General features: G+C 27.1%; 2 protein-coding genes across 3 annotated transcripts in view; one reads left to right on the top strand and one right to left on the bottom strand.

The window, feature by feature from the left end:
• The window catches only part of LOC111617944, an 8,596-nt gene extending 7,341 nt beyond the window's left edge, over positions 1–1,255 (bottom strand). Inside the window, exon 1 of the mRNA XM_023359339.1 lies at positions 1,145–1,255. Coding sequence (XP_023215107.1) covers positions 1,145–1,190 — 46 coding nt within the window. The 5' untranslated portion in view covers positions 1,191–1,255. The remainder of the gene's footprint in view (positions 1–1,144) is intronic.
• The window catches only part of LOC111617943 (trafficking protein particle complex subunit 3-like), a 36,724-nt gene that overhangs the window by 1,185 nt on the left and 13,034 nt on the right, over positions 1–22,505 (top strand). The window contains exons 1-3 of one of the 2 annotated variants that reach the window (XM_023359337.1): positions 1,988–2,199; positions 6,990–7,214; positions 14,103–14,200. In XM_023359337.1, the coding sequence (XP_023215105.1) occupies positions 7,161–7,214; positions 14,103–14,200 (152 nt within the window). In that variant the 5' untranslated portion in view covers positions 1,988–2,199; positions 6,990–7,160. Of the gene's footprint in view, positions 1–1,987; positions 2,200–6,989; positions 7,215–14,102; positions 14,201–22,505 lie in introns of those variants that run through there. The other variant, XM_023359338.1, reaches the window with a different exon arrangement.

The following is a 22,505-nucleotide window of genomic DNA, read 5'->3' as shown; positions in this document are numbered from 1 at the left end:
ATATATATATTAATATATTAAATATTTTTGTAAAGACTGATTAATTAATATTTCCAACTGCTAAAAAATTATGATATGAACAGATTTAAAATTCTGTTAAATTACTATTGTTTTATATCAAATGTTAAATATCTCACAAAAGCAATCAAAATTCATCATTTAATTAAATTAGCAATAGTATTAATAAAATTTCAAAAGAATGAAGATAAATCTTCCAATTTAAGAAAGTAAAAAAATAAATGACTGTAATAAAACTAATAATAGTAAATCATTACAACAATCTTCGTGATGATTTTATATCTTTGATGTAGTTCATTCAGCTAAACACAAATTCACTAGATGTTTACTGCTATGACTGTAATAATCAGAACATCTTAAGACATTTAAATTTCTTCTTTATTCATTTCACTAATTCATTATAAACAGCACAAAGTTAATATAAAATAAAGGTAATTTGGAAAAATTACATATTAAAAGTTATGTTAAAATATACTTTAAAACATCCATCAAAGCATGTATTTTTCTATAATCTATCTTGGTGTTAAAATAGCCATGTGATGTATTGATTATATTTTATATATAATTCCTAATTTAGCTTCATTACTCAGGTAAAGTTTTCCTTCAAAATTTCATACTCATCATTATTTTGCTTACATTACTGTACGACTAATTAAAATATAAATTGGATTTAAATATATTTTCTTTCAATAAATTCTTCTGTAAAAGTTTATTTTGTTAAAGAATTAACGTTTAAAGCTAATTATTATTTAGGTAAATTCCGGTTAATTTCTTTGATTTGCATACTTTATCTTATGATAACATTCTAAATGATCACAATTGAAAAGACCATTGTGATAAAATTCATCGTCCGATCTTCGAGAATGGCACAAAATATAAGTCATTGTCTGAACAGCGAATCGTCATCTAACTTCACACATACGTAGTTTATATTATGTTTATAATGAATCTTAGAATTCAAACAATCGAATCAATGAAAAGAAATGCGCCATTCTTCACTATTTATATACAAGTAATATAGTGGAAAATTTCAAACGAAATAACATTAAACGAAAGATTTTCTTGTGACTATTATTAACTTATTAAAAAACATATCTGTATTTGTTCACTGTTTTGTCTTTCCTACCTTGTATTTTTCCGGCTGGAGTGCTAGTTCGCACATTATCCGCCATCTTCCCTGTACCATCCACACCCAATACGCATGCGGCATGAATGCAGACAAGCTGCAATGCGAGACCTAGCGTGCAGAGATGGTAATGCTACGAAAATAATTATTCTTCGTATAAAATTTATTTCAAAATTTCATAAATTTATTGTTAATTTAAAAACAAAATTAATTTTTGTATTTCAAATATTATGTCATATTGTTGTTGGTGTTTTAGGGCGTTACGTATTTTGAAAATTATAATAAAATTTATTTATCTTGCAATGTAATCTACCGCTTCGCTGATGCCTATTCTTAATATGATTTTTTTATAGTTAGATAAATATTTCAGAATTAAATAACTTTTAAAATAACTTTTTTTATTATTTACCTAAGCGTTTACGCTATGTTTAAATAATAATATAAAATTATAGAGCAACAATTATATATGTAGGCTATAGCGTACCATATATGAAAGTTGTGCTAACGTAGTTTTGCAATTTACTTACATAAATTGTTAGCTTGTGCCATTTTGAAATCTATTAAAATACGTTTAATCGTTTCGCTAATTTTGACACTAGATGAAAAAAATTAAATAACGCCGCTTTACAAAAACAATTACTTTAATATCAAAAATTCGCATTTTTATGAAAGTAATGAAAATTTTTAGTTAATTATAACTTTGTATTTACAAGATTGAAGTAATACCAAAAAGAATTCATGAATGATGTCATAAATCTATTTTGATACTTATCATACTTTCATTATTGTCGTTTAACATATTACATTTAATTTTAATAATAATAATAACAATAACATAATTTAAATAGTCTTTTACGTATATTATTCCATTTAGAGTTATAAAATTTTATTTCAAAATATTATCGTTTTATCCCCATTACTTTCCTCACCAGGTGACGTCTCGATACGGGTTGTTTATCTTCAATTATTCTAAGTTTAGGGAGGATTTGACCCTTTTTTTTAATCCGAAAATCATGTCAAGGCAAGGAATAAGAGGAACCGATCCTAAAAAAATAGTAATATACTTTCACTTTAATAAGCTCTACTTTTATATGTATAAAATAATGAAGTTTTAATTACATTTTTGAAAAAATTTAAACAATTGATTAAAAAAATGACTGATATATTACAAATCATAATACTGTGTTGTTGTTCAGATAATTTTTAAATTTGAGACTGTTATTAAGGATATTTTTCCTTTTTTATTAGAATATGTATTGATTATATGCGTTTTTAATGCCAAATGTGTAGTACATTCAAAAATTTGAAAATTAACTATTTTATTGAACTAAACAAATGAATACACCTTAATAGTATTTTCAAGTACAAGGACCAATCTTTTGAGATTTTCTTTTTGAAAACATTAAACAAGTTTTAAATTTTTTTAGAGAGATGCTCTGTTTTTATTTGTAAAAATTCTTTTACCCTCTGCACTTTCTGTAAAACATAATCATGTATTTCCTGTCTAGTTTTCTTAGGATGTATTTTCTCTAACAAGACTGAAATTTTAAAGTGTTTTAATAGTACATAATTGTATATTGAACAAAACCAAAGTAAAATTGCATATTTACTGCTAAACAAAATTAAATTACAGTAGAGCATCGTTTATCCGAAGGTCGTCGACAAATTTAAATTTTCGCCAGTGCTGTGGCGCTGTAATCTTTGGCTATGTCTTCGGCTACTTAAATATTTTACGTTTTTGATACTAAATTAACTTCTGAAGTATAATTTTTTATTGTTTTTATATTTTTCAATATATTTATTTTGTTCGTACAAAATAAAAAAATAATTTTTAACGATACAATAGTCTTCGTTAGGCTTAACATCGACAAAAATTCAATGCGAAGCGACACGCAATAGAGAAAAATTTCAACACGGGATAAATTAATATATTTTTCCGTACATAACTGGTTATCCGAAAAATAAGTTATCCGAACAACCTCAGTCCCCGATTGATTCGGATAAACGACGCTCTACTGTATCATTGTCCTGTGGTAATGACTATATTGTAGTCTTATAGTAGTTATTGTACGATAACTTACAATATAATAATGTTAATGAAATAAATATAAAAGTTGCAAGTGTTTTTAATGCTATATAGTATTGGAACTTGTACATAGAGCATCAAATGTACACAAAAATTTTACTTGAAGGTAAACAATAATAATATTTTTTCATTCTATCTATAAAGGATATTGCAGTCCACTAGGAAGGCACACTCCACAATTTGAAAACTACTAAATTTAAGAGTAGATAAATGAGGCAGACACTATATACTATTAATGTAGATTCACAAAGTATTATTTTAATACCAGAAAACTGAATTTTATATTAGCTGTATATAAAATCCATGTTTTTTTAATGGTTTTAAGAAGTAAATAAATCATTATGGACTATGTCCATATGAATATAAAAGTGCAAAAATAGAACACCTTTAACCATATGGTTAAAATTTGATTAATGTCAATATGAATAATACAGATATCTCTCATATAATGCAGTAGTTAGGTTCCAAAAACATGCTATGTTATGCAAATCTATGCTATACAAAACATAGTTAGGTTTCAAAAGTTAGCAAAAGTATACTATTCTTTTTCATAATTAAGAGAATTATATTTATTAAAACAATCAAAATTAACTAACAATCACAATCAAAAATATCATATGTTAATATTAATTTTTCACTGCTTAACATCATTAAATGAGGATGTTTTCTTTTTGAAAAAAACAAAAGTCATCTTTGAGCTTTCCTGTTGATCTTAATTCGAAATATTGGCAATATCTTGATTTTTCTGTACTTTTTTCCATAAAATCTGATAATTTCACAGGCAAATGTGAGACAACATGCATGCTGGAATAAAAAAACTATCAAATGTCAGTATTTGCACTTAAAAATTGTGATGTTTTGTACATGTCCAGTTCTTGAACCATGTTAGAGTGAAACCATGTTGTATAGGGGATTTCCCTAATTCTTGAACCATGTCAGATAAAAACTGTGGTACGAGTGATACCTGTACATCTAGGCCAGGGGTGGCCAACAGTTTTTGCCCCTGTGCCGGATTGGAAATAAAACTTTTTCCACGGGCCGAACCAGAGGTTGCCCTAGGAAGGTTTTGAGGTGGTGCAAGATCTCATTGTGGTGTCACCCCGTAGAGACTGAATTGTAGATAGAGATTACAGATACATTTTTCACATTATCATGCTTTATCAACATTCTATGCTGTACTTAAGAGATTTGTAATGGAGGGTTAACTCTAACCAGACAGTGAGTTGTTGACTTTTATCTTTCTTTAGGCGTTAGAACTTTTCACCAATCTATTCTGACTTAAGTAGCTAATATTGAAATATTAATCATGGGCCACATAAATACACTACACAGGCCACATCCAGCCTGCGGGCCATATGTTGGCCATGCCTGCCCTAGGCCTAACAGAATTTAGGCATAGGAGTAAAAAAATCTCCTATGTGGCATCAGAGCACAGACATTGTCACTTTAATACCTCTGTATATTGAAAATGAAGTCATGGACTCTCTATTTTTTTTACATTTAAATGGACCCTCAATATATTTTTGGATTTCTCATTGCAATTAATAGAAAATGACAAAATTTAATCAAAATCAATCAAACAGATTTTGAGTATGAATACAATTCTGTAAGCTACATAGCAAAGGCTTTGCTAACACTCTGCCTCAATGATATGGCAAACACAAGATATTACAACTTACACATTGGATATTATCAATACACACAACAGAACCAACAAATTTTTTTCTCTTTTTTTCTTTGATATTATTTGATGGTTATACAAAAATTTTTTCTTAATTATACTCTCTCTCTCTCTTTATGACTTATCTAGTACTATATTATAGTAGATAATAATTTCTATCCCATTTCTCATGTAGGAAGTTTTTGGAGTTATTTACTGTTATCATAATTGTATCAACAATTTCCTTGTTTCCACAATTGCTTCCTGAATATAACTTAGAAAAAAATCTTTTACCTCAACTAGGAACTGATTGTGAAATTGATANGGTCATAGAAATGATGTAATTTGAATATAAATTATTTATAAATACGTATGTCAAGTTATATTTTTATTACTACGTAAAATATATTTAAGAGTTTACGACCACTGTGATGGGTGAGACGTTGTTGAAACAAAAAAAGTTATGCATTCCATCACGTACATAAACAGTGTCATAATTTGCCAAGTGCAAATCAGCAAATTCGTAAAATTTTTGTTTACTTTGAACAATCTGGATAATCGAAAATCCGGATAATGGAGGTCCGGATAATTGAGGTTCTACTGTATTTATGAATCTAAATATATTTAAATGTAGAAAAATACAGTAAAATATGGAATTTGTTTTCATGTTTAAAACTGGTTTATTTTATTGTAAAATTATATTCATAATGCAATAAATATAACAACACAAACTTTTATAAAATTCATAGTTCAGAAGTTTTTTGAAAATACTTTATTTCATAAACTTTTTGACACACCTTATGTGCTTTAACATAATTAGCTGTAAGTTTGTTTATGCATTGATTCATTGCACAATTCCATTTTCACCACATGCCATTATTGCAGCTACAAATTTTTCAGCTTATGACTGCACCATTGTATGTTAGGTCAGGTGAATTTATTTTAAAAACTTAAAAATAAAGAAAAGATACTAATGCTTGTGAAGATAAATAACTTAATTGAATATATTAGCTATAGATATATTGAAAAAATTCATTTTTATCTTGGCTTAATCTATATATATAATCAAGACGGGTTGATAATAATAATAATAATAATAAATAAGCGTAGAGGCCAAATGGTTAGAAATTGAAAGTTGAAATTTGGTACACAGTTATTGTACGTTACGAGAACACACACTAAGAAGGGATTTTTTGAAATTCCTCCCCACGGGGAAGAGGGACAGGATTAAGGCTTCAGTTCTATCAATAATTGAAGTGTTAAATAACAATGGATGTGTCAACAACAGAAGTGTTACGTAACAATGGAATTGTTAAGAGAAAGCGACATGCAAGAGCAGATGCAGTTTTTTTCGTTTTTGCGAGAAACTGAACATATTTTTAGACCCATTTAAAAATTCTCTAATTAGTCTGGAAACGGGGACCCAATTCTTGCATTCTGTGAAAACGGGTAAGGTTGACTATAACGTAATAATCTTAATCTTCGTTATCATTACTTTTGCCGAAGCCTACCTGCTAGTTACTTTATATTTTTCCATTATTTATTAAAATTTGTATTGCTGTATTATTAAGATGAATGATAGTGATTGCCATCTGTGATTTGAAATTGCATTTAATGAAAAATAATTAATTCCATATCAAATATCTGATTAAATTAAATCAAAATAATCAAATATAAGTAAGATAATTATTAAAGCTTAACTACACTAAAAAAGTTAAATACAGTATAGTAAATTTAACATAAGTAAACTTCATAAAAATGATTAAATAATGAGATTATTTCTATTTGAGTAAGAAAGAATTCTGTTCTGAGTATTTATTATTCAATACCAACATTTTATTATAAGAAATTTTACATAAGCATATTAAAACTTATGAAGAATTTATAGTTTCAAATATTAAAACTAAAACAAAATTTTATTTTGTTAATGTATATAAATTATACTATATAACAAGAGCATTAATATATTATGTTTTCTGTCTTCTCAATATATCTTCCTGTATATGGCAGACATTAGAAAATTCATGATTATTTATCAGTAACTTATCATTTAGTGATTTGTCATATTATCTTTTTTCATTTTTAATGATGATGTATAGATTATGTGGAATGAATGGAATAGCAAACAATGCAAATGAAAATGGACATTTCCTCTGCTATAGGCTATAGACAACTAAAGGTTCATTGTGCCTATTTTTATTGTATTCATAATCGTACTAAGAGAAAACTTATGAGGCTGCAGGCTAAGCATGTGAGATTAATTAAAAGATATGGTTAAGTTGCATAAATATATTCAAAAGGATTTATTTTTAAAAAATTTGGAGGTAAATAACATATCTATTGTTATTTTTTCATTAGCATAAGATATTTTAAGAATATAATTAGTTTTTATTTTATTTCAGTATGCATAAACAATTTCTATCTAAAATCAATTAATTTGTTTTTAATTATATTTCCTGAAATGACATCATTGAGATGCATTGCAAATGCTTACTTGTCAACTGAGCATTTGAAAAAAAAAGTCTGTATTTTGAATTGAAATGATTGTATTAAAGGATATTTGCAAAAATAAGTAGCTTTTATCAGCAGTGTCAGCAAACTAAAAAAAAAATATATATCATTTATTGTGCAAGAAGTTCAAACTATGATTCAACATTAGATCAGTGCTCCCACAAGGTGATGCTGGTTGTGGATTTGGGGCTAAATTGGCATTGAAAACGAGGAACACTCCTCATTTCAAGGGCAAGTTTTGGTCAACATATGATGAAGTTGCATGGGATAATGGACAATATTATTTATTAGTTAGTTTTATATTTACAGAATAGGCTAGAAGTCATGAATTTTCTGTTTTTTGTTGATAATGGAATTTGGAGCTTCCTTGGAAATTAGGTAAAGGCAATCCAGATGAAAGGGGACACATGCCCCAACTGTTCAATGTACAGGCACCCCTGGCCTTAATTTATATAAATACAGTTGAACCTGTCTATCTCAAATATCACAGGAATGAGAAAAAATTTGAGATATATATAGAGATTTTTACACAATGAACAGTAATATGTTTGATTAGAGATACAGTATTTTATTAAAACAATAGCAATACATGCCTGAATTAGTATAAATAAAACATTATTGACATATCTTAACAGAAATAGTGTTTGTCAATAGTTCCTAATCCCTGACTTTCTTCAACCAGTAAGATGCAAGCCAAACTTGTAGCCTTAGCCCACTAATGGCTGAGTGAATAAAACTACTGAACATCTTTGGGTTCATGCCTCACCAACAGGCTGGCCACATGGAGTTTTTCAGGTTTCTTCATGTTTGTAACATCTAAGTAGGGTCTTGTCCCTATTTAGATGTTATAAACTCCTGAGAAGCATCTCCCCTTGGCAGATCACCCATGTTTTGCATTGTCATAAATTAAAAACTGAACAAACTCATAGCCAATAGAGAAAAACAGCATTAATTGCAACTATGTACTATATTGCAACAGATGTTTCTGACTACAGTTTATGCTACCAAAATGTAGTTATGTTTGAATTGTAATAGACACTTCAGTTCATAATTTGAAATGTAGAGGTTTTGGGAGAAAATTATTTGAGATAAACATGGAAAATATATTGATTTTAGACTGAAAATGCAGGGGAAAAAATAAATTTTAGATAAAGAGGTTTTTGAGATAAACAGGTTCAACTGTATATTGTACATAATACAAGAAAGTATGTGTAATTATTAAGTTGTCTATTGTAAACATTATTTACAGATGAATCACATACCACAAAAAATCTGTATTCACTACTACAAATTCCACTATGCATTTCAGCCTTTACAATGGCCCTCATGGCCATTGTAAAGACCATTGTCAGTCAGGTCTGTGATTTTTATCAAGAACTTAACAATAGGTATATTGACTTTTATTCTGCTGTTCATCAATAGTATTGAATTATTTTACAATTAACATTAACATATATATAAAAAATATAAGTTATAAACATCTGAAATACCTATAAAATTCTGTTATATAAAAATTGTCCTTTTTCTTCACTTTTCAGGCCAACTTGCTTTTATTTTCATCACTTTTTGCATCTGAAAACATCACTTCTTTCTTTCTTTTACAGACTGACTGATGAAGGCCATTGTAAAGGCCAAAATGCATACCAGGATTTGAAGTAGTAAATAAAGTTTTTATGATGTGTGATTAGTCAGTATATAGTGTTTACAATAACCAATTTAATAATTACTATATATAAACATATACACAGATAAAGCACAAGAAAGAGAAAGTACATATTAATTAAATAGAAAGACTGATATATATTTGGAATTTGAAAAAAATTATCACATCATGAGAATATTACATTTGCTAATGTTTGTTTGCTTTGAGAATCTAATCTACAGGGTGTCCACAAAGTCTGGGTACATAAGGATTAACACATACTTTTAAAACAAAATAATTTTATTTGATTCTAATATTAATAAATAACATTTTCAATATGATTTTCATTATTTTCAATATGATGGAAATCATACTGAAAATGTTATTTATTAATATTAGAATCAAATAAAATTATTTTGTTTTAAAAGTATGTGTTAATCCTTATGTATCTAGACTTTGTGGACACCCTGTATATCATTTTGACATGTTTATTTACAAATAAATGCTTATAATATATTCTTAAATACTTAAAATGTTTTGTAAACAATTTAGTTGAATACTTCAATAATTTTTTTCAATAATAAATTATTAGTGAAGAAAATTATTGCTTGTGCTTTTATCCATATTTAATTAAATATATCTAAAATGATTTTTCTTTTCTAGTTTGATTTAGTAATTGGTGTATAATGAACATCAATATCAGCATATTCATATTTTGCTGGTAACTTTATTGGATTAAACAAAATTTTCGGAACATTAATTTTTTTATTATTTTTACACATTATGTAAAGGTATTATAGAAATCATAGAATGATTTCTGAGTTTAAAATTAAGTAACATATTACATATTGAGAAAGCTATATAGAAGATACGTTCAATAGAAAACCAGAAAAGTGCCATTAAAAATTGGGAGGATGAGAATTACATAGTAATTTTTACACATGAAACTTCCAAGTCAGAGATAACAGTAACTGTGACTGGCAACAATGTTGATGCACAAGAATATAAGACAACAGACTAATAAAATGGCAATGCCTTTCCAGAAATGTACAAAAAAAGAGTGGTATAGTGTTGTCCAATTTTTTGACATAAATCAATTGACATCCATCAGCACATGCACACAACTACAGGAGTTGCACAGAGATTTGTGATTAGAGTTCTAAGGTTTCCAAAACAGCACATTTCTGTGGAGGATTCTTCATAGTATTCACTGTAATCCCAGCCATAAAGATTCTTCCATAGAATTGTGGCTGTTTTTGGAACCTTAGAACTCTACTCATACACCTGTGTACAACTCTTGATCATCTCCTTACTGTACTTGCATGTGCTGATAGATGTCGATTGGTTTATGATGATATGACATGATAGAATAAATCTTGTATGATATCTTTGCTGAAAATAAATGATAGGTCTTGCATCATTTTGCACAAAGTTGCAAAGACAAAATAATGGAAAGCAATGTCCAATTCAACAAAATGGAGTTGGCACACACTGTTCAGAAAACAGTGACCAAACTGAGCAAACTGAAGTTTGAACACGTTCACCATCCTCCCTCTTCATTTAACTAGCTTCTTCAGGTTACTGTTTCTTTTCCATTTGAAAAAAAAAAAAGACCTGAAAGGAAGACTAAGTAGGCTTTGGTGGAATGGTTGGACCAAAGTTATGAATTATTTTTAATGGGATAACGATATTAGAACATCACTGCAGAAAGTGCATGAAGACCAGGGGAATATGTTGAATAATATATAGTGGCTATTTGTATACAGTGTTTACTTTCTATTAGCTGAGAACATATTAGCTTATTTATACATAATTATTCTTTTATTCAAGCAATATTTAGACTTTTTATTTATAATTCAGGTCTATTAGTGCAAAGTTGCTTTTTGATTCCATAAGAAGAAAAAATTTTATAAGTATAATGAAAATATAAAAGAAAATCTGAATCTTTTACTATCATATAATAGTTATTTATAAGGAGTTATTACATATTGAAACTTTCATACAGCTAATTTATTATGATATGTTATACATTGTATCATTGTAAGAGTTGTAATATATGTTAGGCATTTGTTGGTCAGATAAAACTAATGACAGCTGTTTCATTTTATTGAATCCAAAATGTATTTTAGGTGGGCCAGAATAAAGTCATAAAGCTATACACCAACCAATGCCAAATATTATCGGACTAGAAATGGCTATAATATTAATAATTTATAAGACAATTTTCTTATAAATTATTAATATTATAGCCATTTCTAGCCCAATAATATTCAGCATTGGTTGGTGTATAGCTTGAAGTTTGTTAAAGTCATAAATATGTATCTATTAAATTAGTTGTATATGAGAGTTTCAATATGTGATAATTCTTTATAAATAACTATCATATGATTGTAAAAGATTGAGCATGACATAATACAGGATTGAAAGCTCAATAATTGGTATATATAAAAGAGAATATTCCATGATTTTTTTTTTTTCATAAATAAGAATACATCTTAATAATACAATAGAACCTCGAAAACTCGGCTCTCGATAACCCGGCACTCCGGATAACTCGGCCACACCCTGGCAGGGCAAAAAAATCCTTAGTTAATTCATTTTCATTATAGACAGCTTTATAAAAGTATAAAAGCTCTCATAAAGTATTTTTCTGANTTGAGATATCATTTACACTTGATCTCATTTGAAGAAAATATAAAAATAGTAATTAGTTTATTTTCTACATTCTTGAGCATTTCAGATTAGATTTGCAAGAGATTAGTTGTTGTAAAAATATTATTATTTGGCAATGCACACAAAAAGACTACAGTTTTAATAATAAAGTAATAGAAAACAAAAATAAATATTTTATTACAAGTACTTTCTCCTCTATTCATATAGATGTTTTCAAATATATGAAATTTTTCAAATGAATTAAATATTATTTAAAAGTACAAACCTATTACACCACCTAAGGTTTGCTGAGAGAAAATTGTTTATTTAACAAATGTTTTAAACCTATTAACATAGATCTTCTTTAGGTTTTGAACTAAAATTAAAAATCATTTAAAAAATAGAACATTGTTTTCCAGATTTTACATTTAAACTTAATATTTTAAATACAAATTTAAAATTGCATAAATTAAATAAAGAATGAAAAAGGTAAAGTTAACAAAATAAAAGTAAAATTAAGAAAATATAACATAAAAGTAAAATCAAAGTTGATTGTAGATGGACACAATTCTGGGTCTTATATATCTTCATCTTTTTTCTGTGATGTATTTCCATGCTGAAGGTAATACATTTGCATCCTTGGGAATCAGTGTTAGTTTTTAAATTTGCTATTATATATATATATTTTTTTTCCATGTGCATAGCAATGGTTGGAGAGAGTACTTTTTAATAATGTTTGCTTGTTTGCTTCATTCCACTTTACAACTGAACCTTCCATTTGTGACTTGCTACTAAAGTTATATTACTATGAAAAAATTGTAAAATTATTTATAAATTATATTACATTTTTATGTTTGTGTTTCTTCAGATGCACTGTAAGTTTTTTTTGTGTAACATAAACATAATTTTTTTTTTATCCCTAACTCAGTTTTCATAGGGTATTTTGTTTACTCCAGATTGTTCCTCCCTTCTTAATTTGTCTTTGTCATTCCTTAGTAAGTAAGTTATAAATACAGGGTAATTCAGAAAGAATCATCCAATTTCAAATTTTTATATTTATAAGAGATGAGATATACAAATGAGTGTATATAGAATCAATTTTTAATTGGTTCTATATACACTCTTCTGTACATCTCATCATGGTCCAATGATGCTTACATATACATTTTAATATATGATATAGGAAGTTTACTAAATTTTTTCTGAAAAATACAGAATAAGTAATAAAATTAAATAAGAACACATACTAAACAAAATTTAGTATGGTAAATGCTTATGTTAGAACAAAATTTAAAAAATGGTAAGAACTGATGTAATAAAAATAAGAGTATTAAATTGATGATATATTTTCAGTGACATTTTTGAAATGCAAATAACATATATCTTTAAAATTATAAACTCAAAATACTACAAATTCTAAAAGAAAAAGTAAGCAATTCTAAAATTTATAGATATCTAAGCTAGCTGTGGTTAATATAGCCTTAACCACAATTAGTTACAATGGTAACAATTTAATAACTTGCAAAGAAAAATGGGATTAACTTAGTAAATAATAAAAAGTATATTAAAATAAAACATGAGAATCATACTACAGTAGAGCATCGATTTTCCGACCCCCGATTAACCATCACATCGGTTAACCGACCATTCTAGTCGGCAAATTTCAAATGTCCGCTAGTGATGTGGCACTACAATATTAGGCTATGTCTTGGCTACTTTAATATTATTTTTGTTAAATTATTGCATGTTTTAGCTGGCATCAATGGCTCGACCATTGAAGGGAGGCCAGTATTTAAACGAGACTTAATTTTCTAATTATGAGTGGTTGTTTGTTTCGTGAGCAATAAAATAATTTTTAATAATACAATAGCGACGATTATTATTTAAAAAAAAATTTGCTAGGCTAAACATCGATGAAAATTCAATGCGAAGTTGGTTAATAGTGATATACTAATAAACTAATTACATGGGATATACTAATATCCTAATATACTATACTAATAATGTATTTTTTTCCTTCTTTTCGGTTATCCGATTTTTTCAGTTATTTGACCAACCTGAGTCCCCAATTGAGTTGGATAATTGATGCTCTACTGTATTTTAAATAAATTATGTAAAATATATAAAAAATCTAACTTAATAAATGAAAAAAGATTATTTAACATTCAGAGACAGTCTGATTTTTCGTGGATTCACTCCATTTACATATAAATTGAATTTATATTTCTTGTTGAAGCTTTTTAAAATAAGCAACTCTTTAAGTTCAAAGACTTTGTTTTATTTAGGCATAGTCATTTGAGTACAGATTATTCATTTTAATGTAATAAATGCTATACAAATAAACATCTTTTCTGTTTTTTTGTATAATTTATGATAAATAATTATACTATTAACTATTTCTTTCTAGAGTTCTGAATTATTTACATTAACTTATGGTGCCTTGGTTGCACAAATTCTTAAAGATTATGAGAGTGATGAAGAAGTTAACAAACAGTTGGATAGAATGTAAGTACAAACTATCTTCTTTTCTAATATAAAGTTTAATTTGAACATATTACATATTTGTTTTGAGAATATAAACTTACACAACTGCAAAACATTTTAAACCATTTTATGAAATAATTTAAGAATTCTATATTTATTTATTTTTATTTGTTTGAATGAATTATTTAAAATTTCACTTTTATTCATTGATAACACAGAGTATCTGTTTATTTTATTGCCGTAAATAATCAAAACTATCAGTTTAAAATTGGAGGTATCAAATTTAGTCATATTATCTTATATATTAAAGAAGGAAAAAAGATAGTAATGTTGAATCTTGAAATGATAGCATATTAGTTTGAACTTCCCATATTCAGTAATACTTAGACAAAATATTCATGAAATCATCAACTTAAATAAATATTAAAAGTCAGATTACAAAATAAGTGATAGAAATAGAAAAACTTTATATATATATATTGGATACTATTGAATATTTTTCATTCAAACATATAAGTTTTTTATATACTTACATACTATATGCAAATAATTATAGTTTTGAGCTTAAAGTATTACACAATTGAGATATCATTTACACTTGATCTCATTTGAAGAAAATATAAAAATAGTAATTAGTTTATTTTCTACATTCTTGAGCATTTCAGATTAGATTTGCAAGAGATTAGTTGTTGTAAAAATATTATTATTTGGCAATGCACACAAAAAGACTACAGTTTTAATAATAAAGTAATAGAAAACAAAAATAAATATTTTATTACAAGTACTTTCTCCTCTATTCATATAGATGTTTTCAAATATATGAAATTTTTCAAATGAATTAAATATTATTTAAAAGTACAAACCTATTACACCACCTAAGGTTTGCTGAGAGAAAATTGTTTATTTAACAAATGTTTTAAACCTATTAACATAGATCTTCTTTAGGTTTTGAACTAAAATTAAAAATCATTTAAAAAATAGAACATTGTTTTCCAGATTTTACATTTAAACTTAATATTTTAAATACAAATTTAAAATTGCATAAATTAAATAAAGAATGAAAAAGGTAAAGTTAACAAAATAAAAGTAAAATTAAGAAAATATAACATAAAAGTAAAATCAAAGTTGATTGTAGATGGACACAATTCTGGGTCTTATATATCTTCATCTTTTTTCTGTGATGTATTTCCATGCTGAAGGTAATACATTTGCATCCTTGGGAATCAGTGTTAGTTTTTAAATTTGCTATTATATATATATATTTTTTTTCCATGTGCATAGCAATGGTTGGAGAGAGTACTTTTTAATAATGTTTGCTTGTTTGCTTCATTCCACTTTACAACTGAACCTTCCATTTGTGACTTGCTACTAAAGTTATATTACTATGAAAAAATTGTAAAATTATTTATAAATTATATTACATTTTTATGTTTGTGTTTCTTCAGATGCACTGTAAGTTTTTTTTGTGTAACATAAACATAATTTTTTTTTTATCCCTAACTCAGTTTTCATAGGGTATTTTGTTTACTCCAGATTGTTCCTCCCTTCTTAATTTGTCTTTGTCATTCCTTAGTAAGTAAGTTATAAATACAGGGTAATTCAGAAAGAATCATCCAATTTCAAATTTTTATATTTATAAGAGATGAGATATACAAATGAGTGTATATAGAATCAATTTTTAATTGGTTCTATATACACTCTTCTGTACATCTCATCATGGTCCAATGATGCTTACATATACATGTATACCTCGGGTTACATCATTTCGAATTAAATCATTCTTGATTCTACATTGTTTGTCAAAAAAAAAAAAAAAAAAGATAAAAATCAAGTTTAAGTCATTTTATTCGACTTTACCTTTGTCTGTCACAAATATTGAAGTTTTAATATCACTAGAAAAGCATTAAAAGCACATAAAATCATATTAAAATACATACATTTACAGTAGATGTTAATATAATCATTATAAATACTAGAGAACAAAATATGAAAACATCTGTGACTCTGTGTGTTGTCTTATTTAGCAGTCTTTAATTAATTAAGAGCTCAATATTGGCGTTTTCCATGGTAGTTCCAATATCAACCATTTGGCATTGTTGTCAGCACCACTCGATATTGGTAAATTTAACACAAATTTGTTTATTTTCTACTATCGCAAAATAATTTTAATAACTGTATTTGTTATTTAACCTTACAAAATCATCATATTTTATAATGTCTTAGAGCAAACCACATTCATAAATAAAAAGTCTGTGACATACTGTAAACATCACCAAATTGTAAACATGTATATTTACAAGTATGTACTGTACGTACACGAATTCGTAAATTTAGATTACTTTTTTCTGTACTATATTTAAAACTAAAATTTATTTGTTTGTAAGCTTAAGATATATTATTATTCACAATATATTATTAAAAATTCATTTATAAATAAAATGCAGAACTGGGAATGGTTATTTGTGGTTTAGCCTAGTGACAAGTAAATTCGACTTAAGTCACCTCTCCTGGAACAAATTACCAACGTAAGGCAAGGTATACCTGTATAAACTTTCAGTGTTCAGAGTACTCTTTAGAAGAACCTTTTTGTATTGCTCCAATATAAAGGACTGATTAAAAGAAATCAATAGAATTTAAGAAATTAATAGAATTAAAGAAATTGCATCAACATTAGGATATAAAACACCCACAATAGAAGGGCTCATACTTATAATTAATAAGTAGAACATTCTCGATAAAGTAAATAAGTAGTAAATACAGTATTGAATACATTTATTTTTTAATCTTATATGCAAAATTTGAATTTAGATTTATTGAAGGTTTTAGACTGAACATTAAGTCCAAATAAAAATGAAAATATATACTATGAATAAGTCTGGATATTCACATTTGAAAAATTCTGCCTTGCTAACTTCCATGCATGCTCCAATATACAGAAACACATACTTAAACTTAGCTGGTTTCTTTTACAAATAATACACTGTAAAACCTTCACCAACAAAAAATTTATTGAGTACTTCAATTATCTTGACTACTAGCAACTATCATCAAAGAAGCACCAAATAGAACATTGTATTCCATTCAGATAGAAAGGAACATAATGTTCTGTTTTATGCTATCCTGATGATTGCTGTTAGTACAGCAAAAAACATTTGAAATACCCAATAATTTTTTTGCTGGTAAAGGTTTAACTATGTATTATTTATACAGAAATAATTTTTTTATATCAGATTTACAAAATAGTCATGCTATCATTATTTTACTAATAAAAAAAACTGCCACATATGGCCCCCTTCAATTCGGCCAAAGTTTGAGAAATATTTTAGTTCTACCCTCCCAGTAATTCAGTGCAAAGCCACTCATTGTAATCTCCAAGTATTTACAAAAAACAAGGGTTTAAAATTTTCCATGTTCTTTATATACTGTGTTAAATAGGTACTATGATAACAGCATCATAACTGAATGGAAAAGGTGTCCACCTACTGTGCTGTATTGCAGGTCAGATCTTACTTTTTTAAAAGTTTTTCTGTTATATATTTTTTATTTTTAACAAAAAAAAATCAGTGTTTTGTAATTATAACATTTATTTACTATGCAATAAAAAATTTCCAATTATTTTCCATGTTTTTTTATTTTTTACAACATTGTACTATATTATATCAGCAACAGTTGAGTAAATAGAAAGTTCCTTTCTTGTTTAGTCTTAATCATTGCTGTAATAAAATGAATGAGTTGAGGGTGTTGTGATACAAACCCATTTAGTGAATGATTACAATTGTAATAAGTAAAATAGTTCATATTACATAACTTCTTCAACTTGCTAATGTTGCTACATCAATAATTCAACACTTGCAAAGAAGATTTTTGTAATTATATGTAGGGATGGTGAGTTGGTAGAAAAATACACAACTCATGACTCTCATAAAAAGATTTCACTCCTCGACTCTGACTCTTCATTCCAGGGATGGGGAGTTGGTGGAAAAATACATGACTCCCAACTCCAAGTCAGTATTTTTTCAAATCAACTCTGACTCCTGATATGAAGCAAGACTACACATCCCTGATTGTGTAGTCTTGCTGCATATCTACCTGAAAATTACAATGTATATAATGTTGAATTACAATAAACAACTAATCAACAGTTGAAATAATCAGGCAATGGTTGATTGTTTATTGTAATATACATCAGGTTATTGGGATATTGATATGCTGAATTACGATGGATAAAATATTTAAAGTGCATGATAAATAAATAATAACAAATACTAATTTTTTTTTTATGCAATAATTCATTTCAATGCAGATTAGAAAAACTTTTAAAAGAGTAATATTCGAACCTGCAACATACAGCATAGCAAACTCTTTAGCCACTTGGTTTTGCCTTTTTTAACATGTTATTCAAATGGATTGGTACATAAAAAGCATGGAGGATTTTAAGCATGTTTTTTTTGTGAATTCTTGAGACATACATCAAGTGGCTTTGTCATGAATTACTGGGAGGATAATACTACAATATATATTAAATTCAGCCAAATAGGAAGGAACCATCTCTGGTAGCATTCTATTCTAAAGCTTTTGTGTGCATAAATTTTTTGGCGCACAAAGACTTTCATTGTATCTCAATAAACTTTTCATATGTAATAGTAATCTGAAATTTATATACAGTGGGTGATCGGTTAACGAATATAATCCGTTCCAAGATTTTGTTCACTATCCGAATTGTTCATTAACCGATTATCGATTTACCATAGGTTTTAATGGGAATTTAATTAATTCATTCTGGAGACCGCCAAAAATAAAAAAATATATACTTTCTTACTATGTTTATTTATATGTAATAATAAAAATACATACATGCGCAGTCTTGCGTTTTTATTAGTCATGTTTTTCCATTTGAAAAGGTTAAAGAATCTGTCTAATGTCGATTGCTTTTCTCTCTTCTTCAGAATTTTTCATAAGTAATTAATAGCATTGCAATTGTAGAAATCCCCAAGCCTCAACCTGGTTTGGATGCCATTCTAAGACCGTTGTTCTGACATCCTCCCACTTCTTCAAAGGATCTTTAATAACAGATATCGGCATTAATCCTCTTTTTCAGAAGAAAACATATCTCGCCGAGTTTCTTGGTGTTCTTCATTCAAGAGTTCTTGGCGTTCTTCTGTCGTCAGATCCGTTTCAGGTTCCATTATGAACTCTTCGATGTTCTTTATTTCTCAGATGTGATTTTTGTTACTCCTTTAGCTGCTTGAGTCTTCTTGATTATACAGTATTTTTCTTAAATAAGATTGAACTGCGGCCTACTGTAGACCTGTTCACGCCATACTGCCCAGCAACATTAGGCATCTCTCTATCTTTGCTATTATACTCTCATCTTTCGAAAAGAAAAACAGATGCAAAATTTAACGAGTGCCTACCCAACAGTCTTGTGAATACATAAAAGAATTGTTTTGTCAGAAAAATAAAAGGCTGGAATTACAAGGGAGAGTTTCAAAGTTCAGAGGAATACTATCCGATCGGTATATACTGGCTTGAGCGTCAATGTCGACGTCTCACACACTCCGAAAAGTTTCGAATTGTTGCCTGAAGACAAGAGAAGACCAATTAGTATTCATTAATTTACATCGCTTCTTCTTGTGTTCGTTCTGTGCAGTGTTTGTTATCCGATCATGTGTTCATTGTCCGAACATAAAAATCTTTCGCGAAAGTGTTCGTTATCCGATCTGTTTGTTAACCAATCACCACTGTACTTTTATTATATGAAAATAATATATTTAAAATTTATATGAAAATCTGTTGATCTGATAATAGAATTGTTGATTAAAAATTTTTATATATGGTATCTGTTTTTAAAATTACAAATTAAAAGAAAATTTCTATAATTTTGGAATAACATTATTTTTTATTATTTGTTGTAAACAACTGTATAAAGAATAAAATTACATACTTTTTAATAAAATATATGTGACTTTTTTTGTGATTTAAAAACAAATTTTGAATGGAAATTTCTTTTTTGAGTTCATTAATAGTTCTCAAAACAGTTTAGCAAAATAATTTTAGGTATGAAGTTTCACTAAATATAAGATTTATTGCCTCCAGTAACAATGTATTTTAAATCATTGTAAATTTATCTGAAATTTGATTTTTTCTTATTCAGTGTTATTGAATTTGGGAAAGTTTTAACATAATTTCCATAAAAAATATAATTTTTTTTGAAGATGTCTAATATATTGATACAGTATGTGTTTTCTAAATTTAATCTATGCTTTAGAAACAGTCTCTTTTATTCTTTAAATTTTTAAATAGAATTTAAATATGTTAGTGTTACAGTTTAAAATAGATTATGATGAACCAAATTAATAGTGGATTCATAGAAGTTATTTTGCAATTAAAGATAAAAATCGGATAACTTTTTTTAAAGATTATAACATTAATAAAAATCATTACTTTGTACAAATTAAATAAATAAATTTATTTTATTTAAATTGCATTTTTTATAAAATGTTGTTATTAAGAAAAATGACACTTTGAATTGATACAATATTTAATATTCAATAAAATTAAACACAAAACCAAATTTATTGTTGATTTATTTGAACATACATTTTCAATTCCCATATAATTTCAAAAAGAAAGTTTTTTTAATCCAACTTCAAGAATCAATAATTTATTTAAAAAGAAACATTTGGAAGAAACAAACAAAAATGATATACTTGTTATTTGATTTTTTGTTAGTGCTGAGAAATTTTATTAAAATTTATTTTAATGAAATTTTAATAAATTAAATATTTTAGAATTATGTTAGGTCATTCAAAAAATAAAAATTACCTAGATGTTTTAGAATTATTTTTAGCTGTAAATAATGTACAAAGCAATTTTTACAAACCTTTTCTTCCAGCAATAACTCAGTATAAAAATATTGCATAAGTAATTAAAAAACATATTTTTGCTAACAAGAAATAATTTCTTAAGAAAACTGACTTGTGTGATCAACACAATAGCATCCACCTAACCTAGCACTATTAAAAGCCAGCTAGTGCTGAATGGTACTAGCTGGTTTTTAATAGTGCTGTTTTAATAGCACTGGTTTTAAATTACTGGAATGTAAGGAATAGGTAGGTAGGGTAGAGTTTACTTACCCTACTCTCTACATAACCTGTATACAATGCAATATAATACATAAAAGTTATCATTACCTGTATTATTAAATCTTTTAAAATAAAGTAACTAGTTACAGAAAAGAAAGCTGTATATAGTGTTTAATGTTCCATTGTACTTTTGTATGCTATTATGTATTTAGTATCAAAAAATTATTGCTTTGAGAAATAGTTTTCAATGTGTATTTCTCTTTGCAATCATCTTAATTCTAAATAATTTAAATAAATAATAACTTAATTCTAAATTCTGTCGTGATTTTCACAAAATCATGGCTTCTTCAGCAGGAATTTCAGTCCATAACATGAATGAAAATGTCTCCAGCTGGGCACCACCTTCTAATGCAACTTGGTAGAAATGTCAAATTAGTTAGATTCTACTATACTTATTTATACTTAACCACATAAATTGAAAAATATTTTTATTTTGCAAATTTAATTATATAATGAAAATATGTTGTAATGTATATGTGAAAAATTGTTTGTAAATATAAATATATATTTAAGAACAACATGACAACTTTGTATATACAGGTGGTGTACAATTCACTATTTCAACACATTTCATACTTTCAATTTTTATCAATATATATGACAAAATGTACTTTCATGTAATGATTTTTCCTTTCTCATGAATTATTAGTCACTAGTTCCGCCTCATCTTTCTGACATTAATCATGTTCATTTCTGGCATCACAGGTTCAGTCTTGAATTAGTGCTTGCGTTGATAAGTTGAGTCTTGTCGATTTGTTAGGTCGTGCTATCACTTTATGTACATTTCTGTTTTAGTGAAAAAATTTGCCCCTATTAATTCATAAACATGAGTGAAAAACAAAAAAACAGCAGTGTTGATATGAACAAAAAGAAATTAAGGTCTTATAACCTCCATATGATTGAGAGAAAGAGTATGGATATAATTAGATGTTCTGAAAGCAGCGAATCTTTTGCTTCAATTGGTTGTTCATATAATTTAAGCTGATCGACAATATGTTCAATCATGAAAAACAAGAACAAAATTAAGGATTATGTTCAAAATTGTGGAAATATTTTTTCAAAGATTGTTTCAAAAAGACATGACAGAGTAATGGGTGAAATAGAGAAATCTTTGACTTTATGGATTGAAGAATCAACATCAAAAAGGCGTCCTGTTGAGTTTATCAATTATTCAAACTAAG

This window comes from Centruroides sculpturatus, unplaced genomic scaffold (genome assembly GCF_000671375.1).
Source record: "Centruroides sculpturatus isolate CEXI.00-Female unplaced genomic scaffold, Cexi_2.0 scaffold57, whole genome shotgun sequence".
NCBI lineage: Eukaryota > Metazoa > Arthropoda > Arachnida > Scorpiones > Buthidae > Centruroides > Centruroides sculpturatus.
This window is presented reverse-complemented; position numbering and strand designations above follow the sequence as displayed.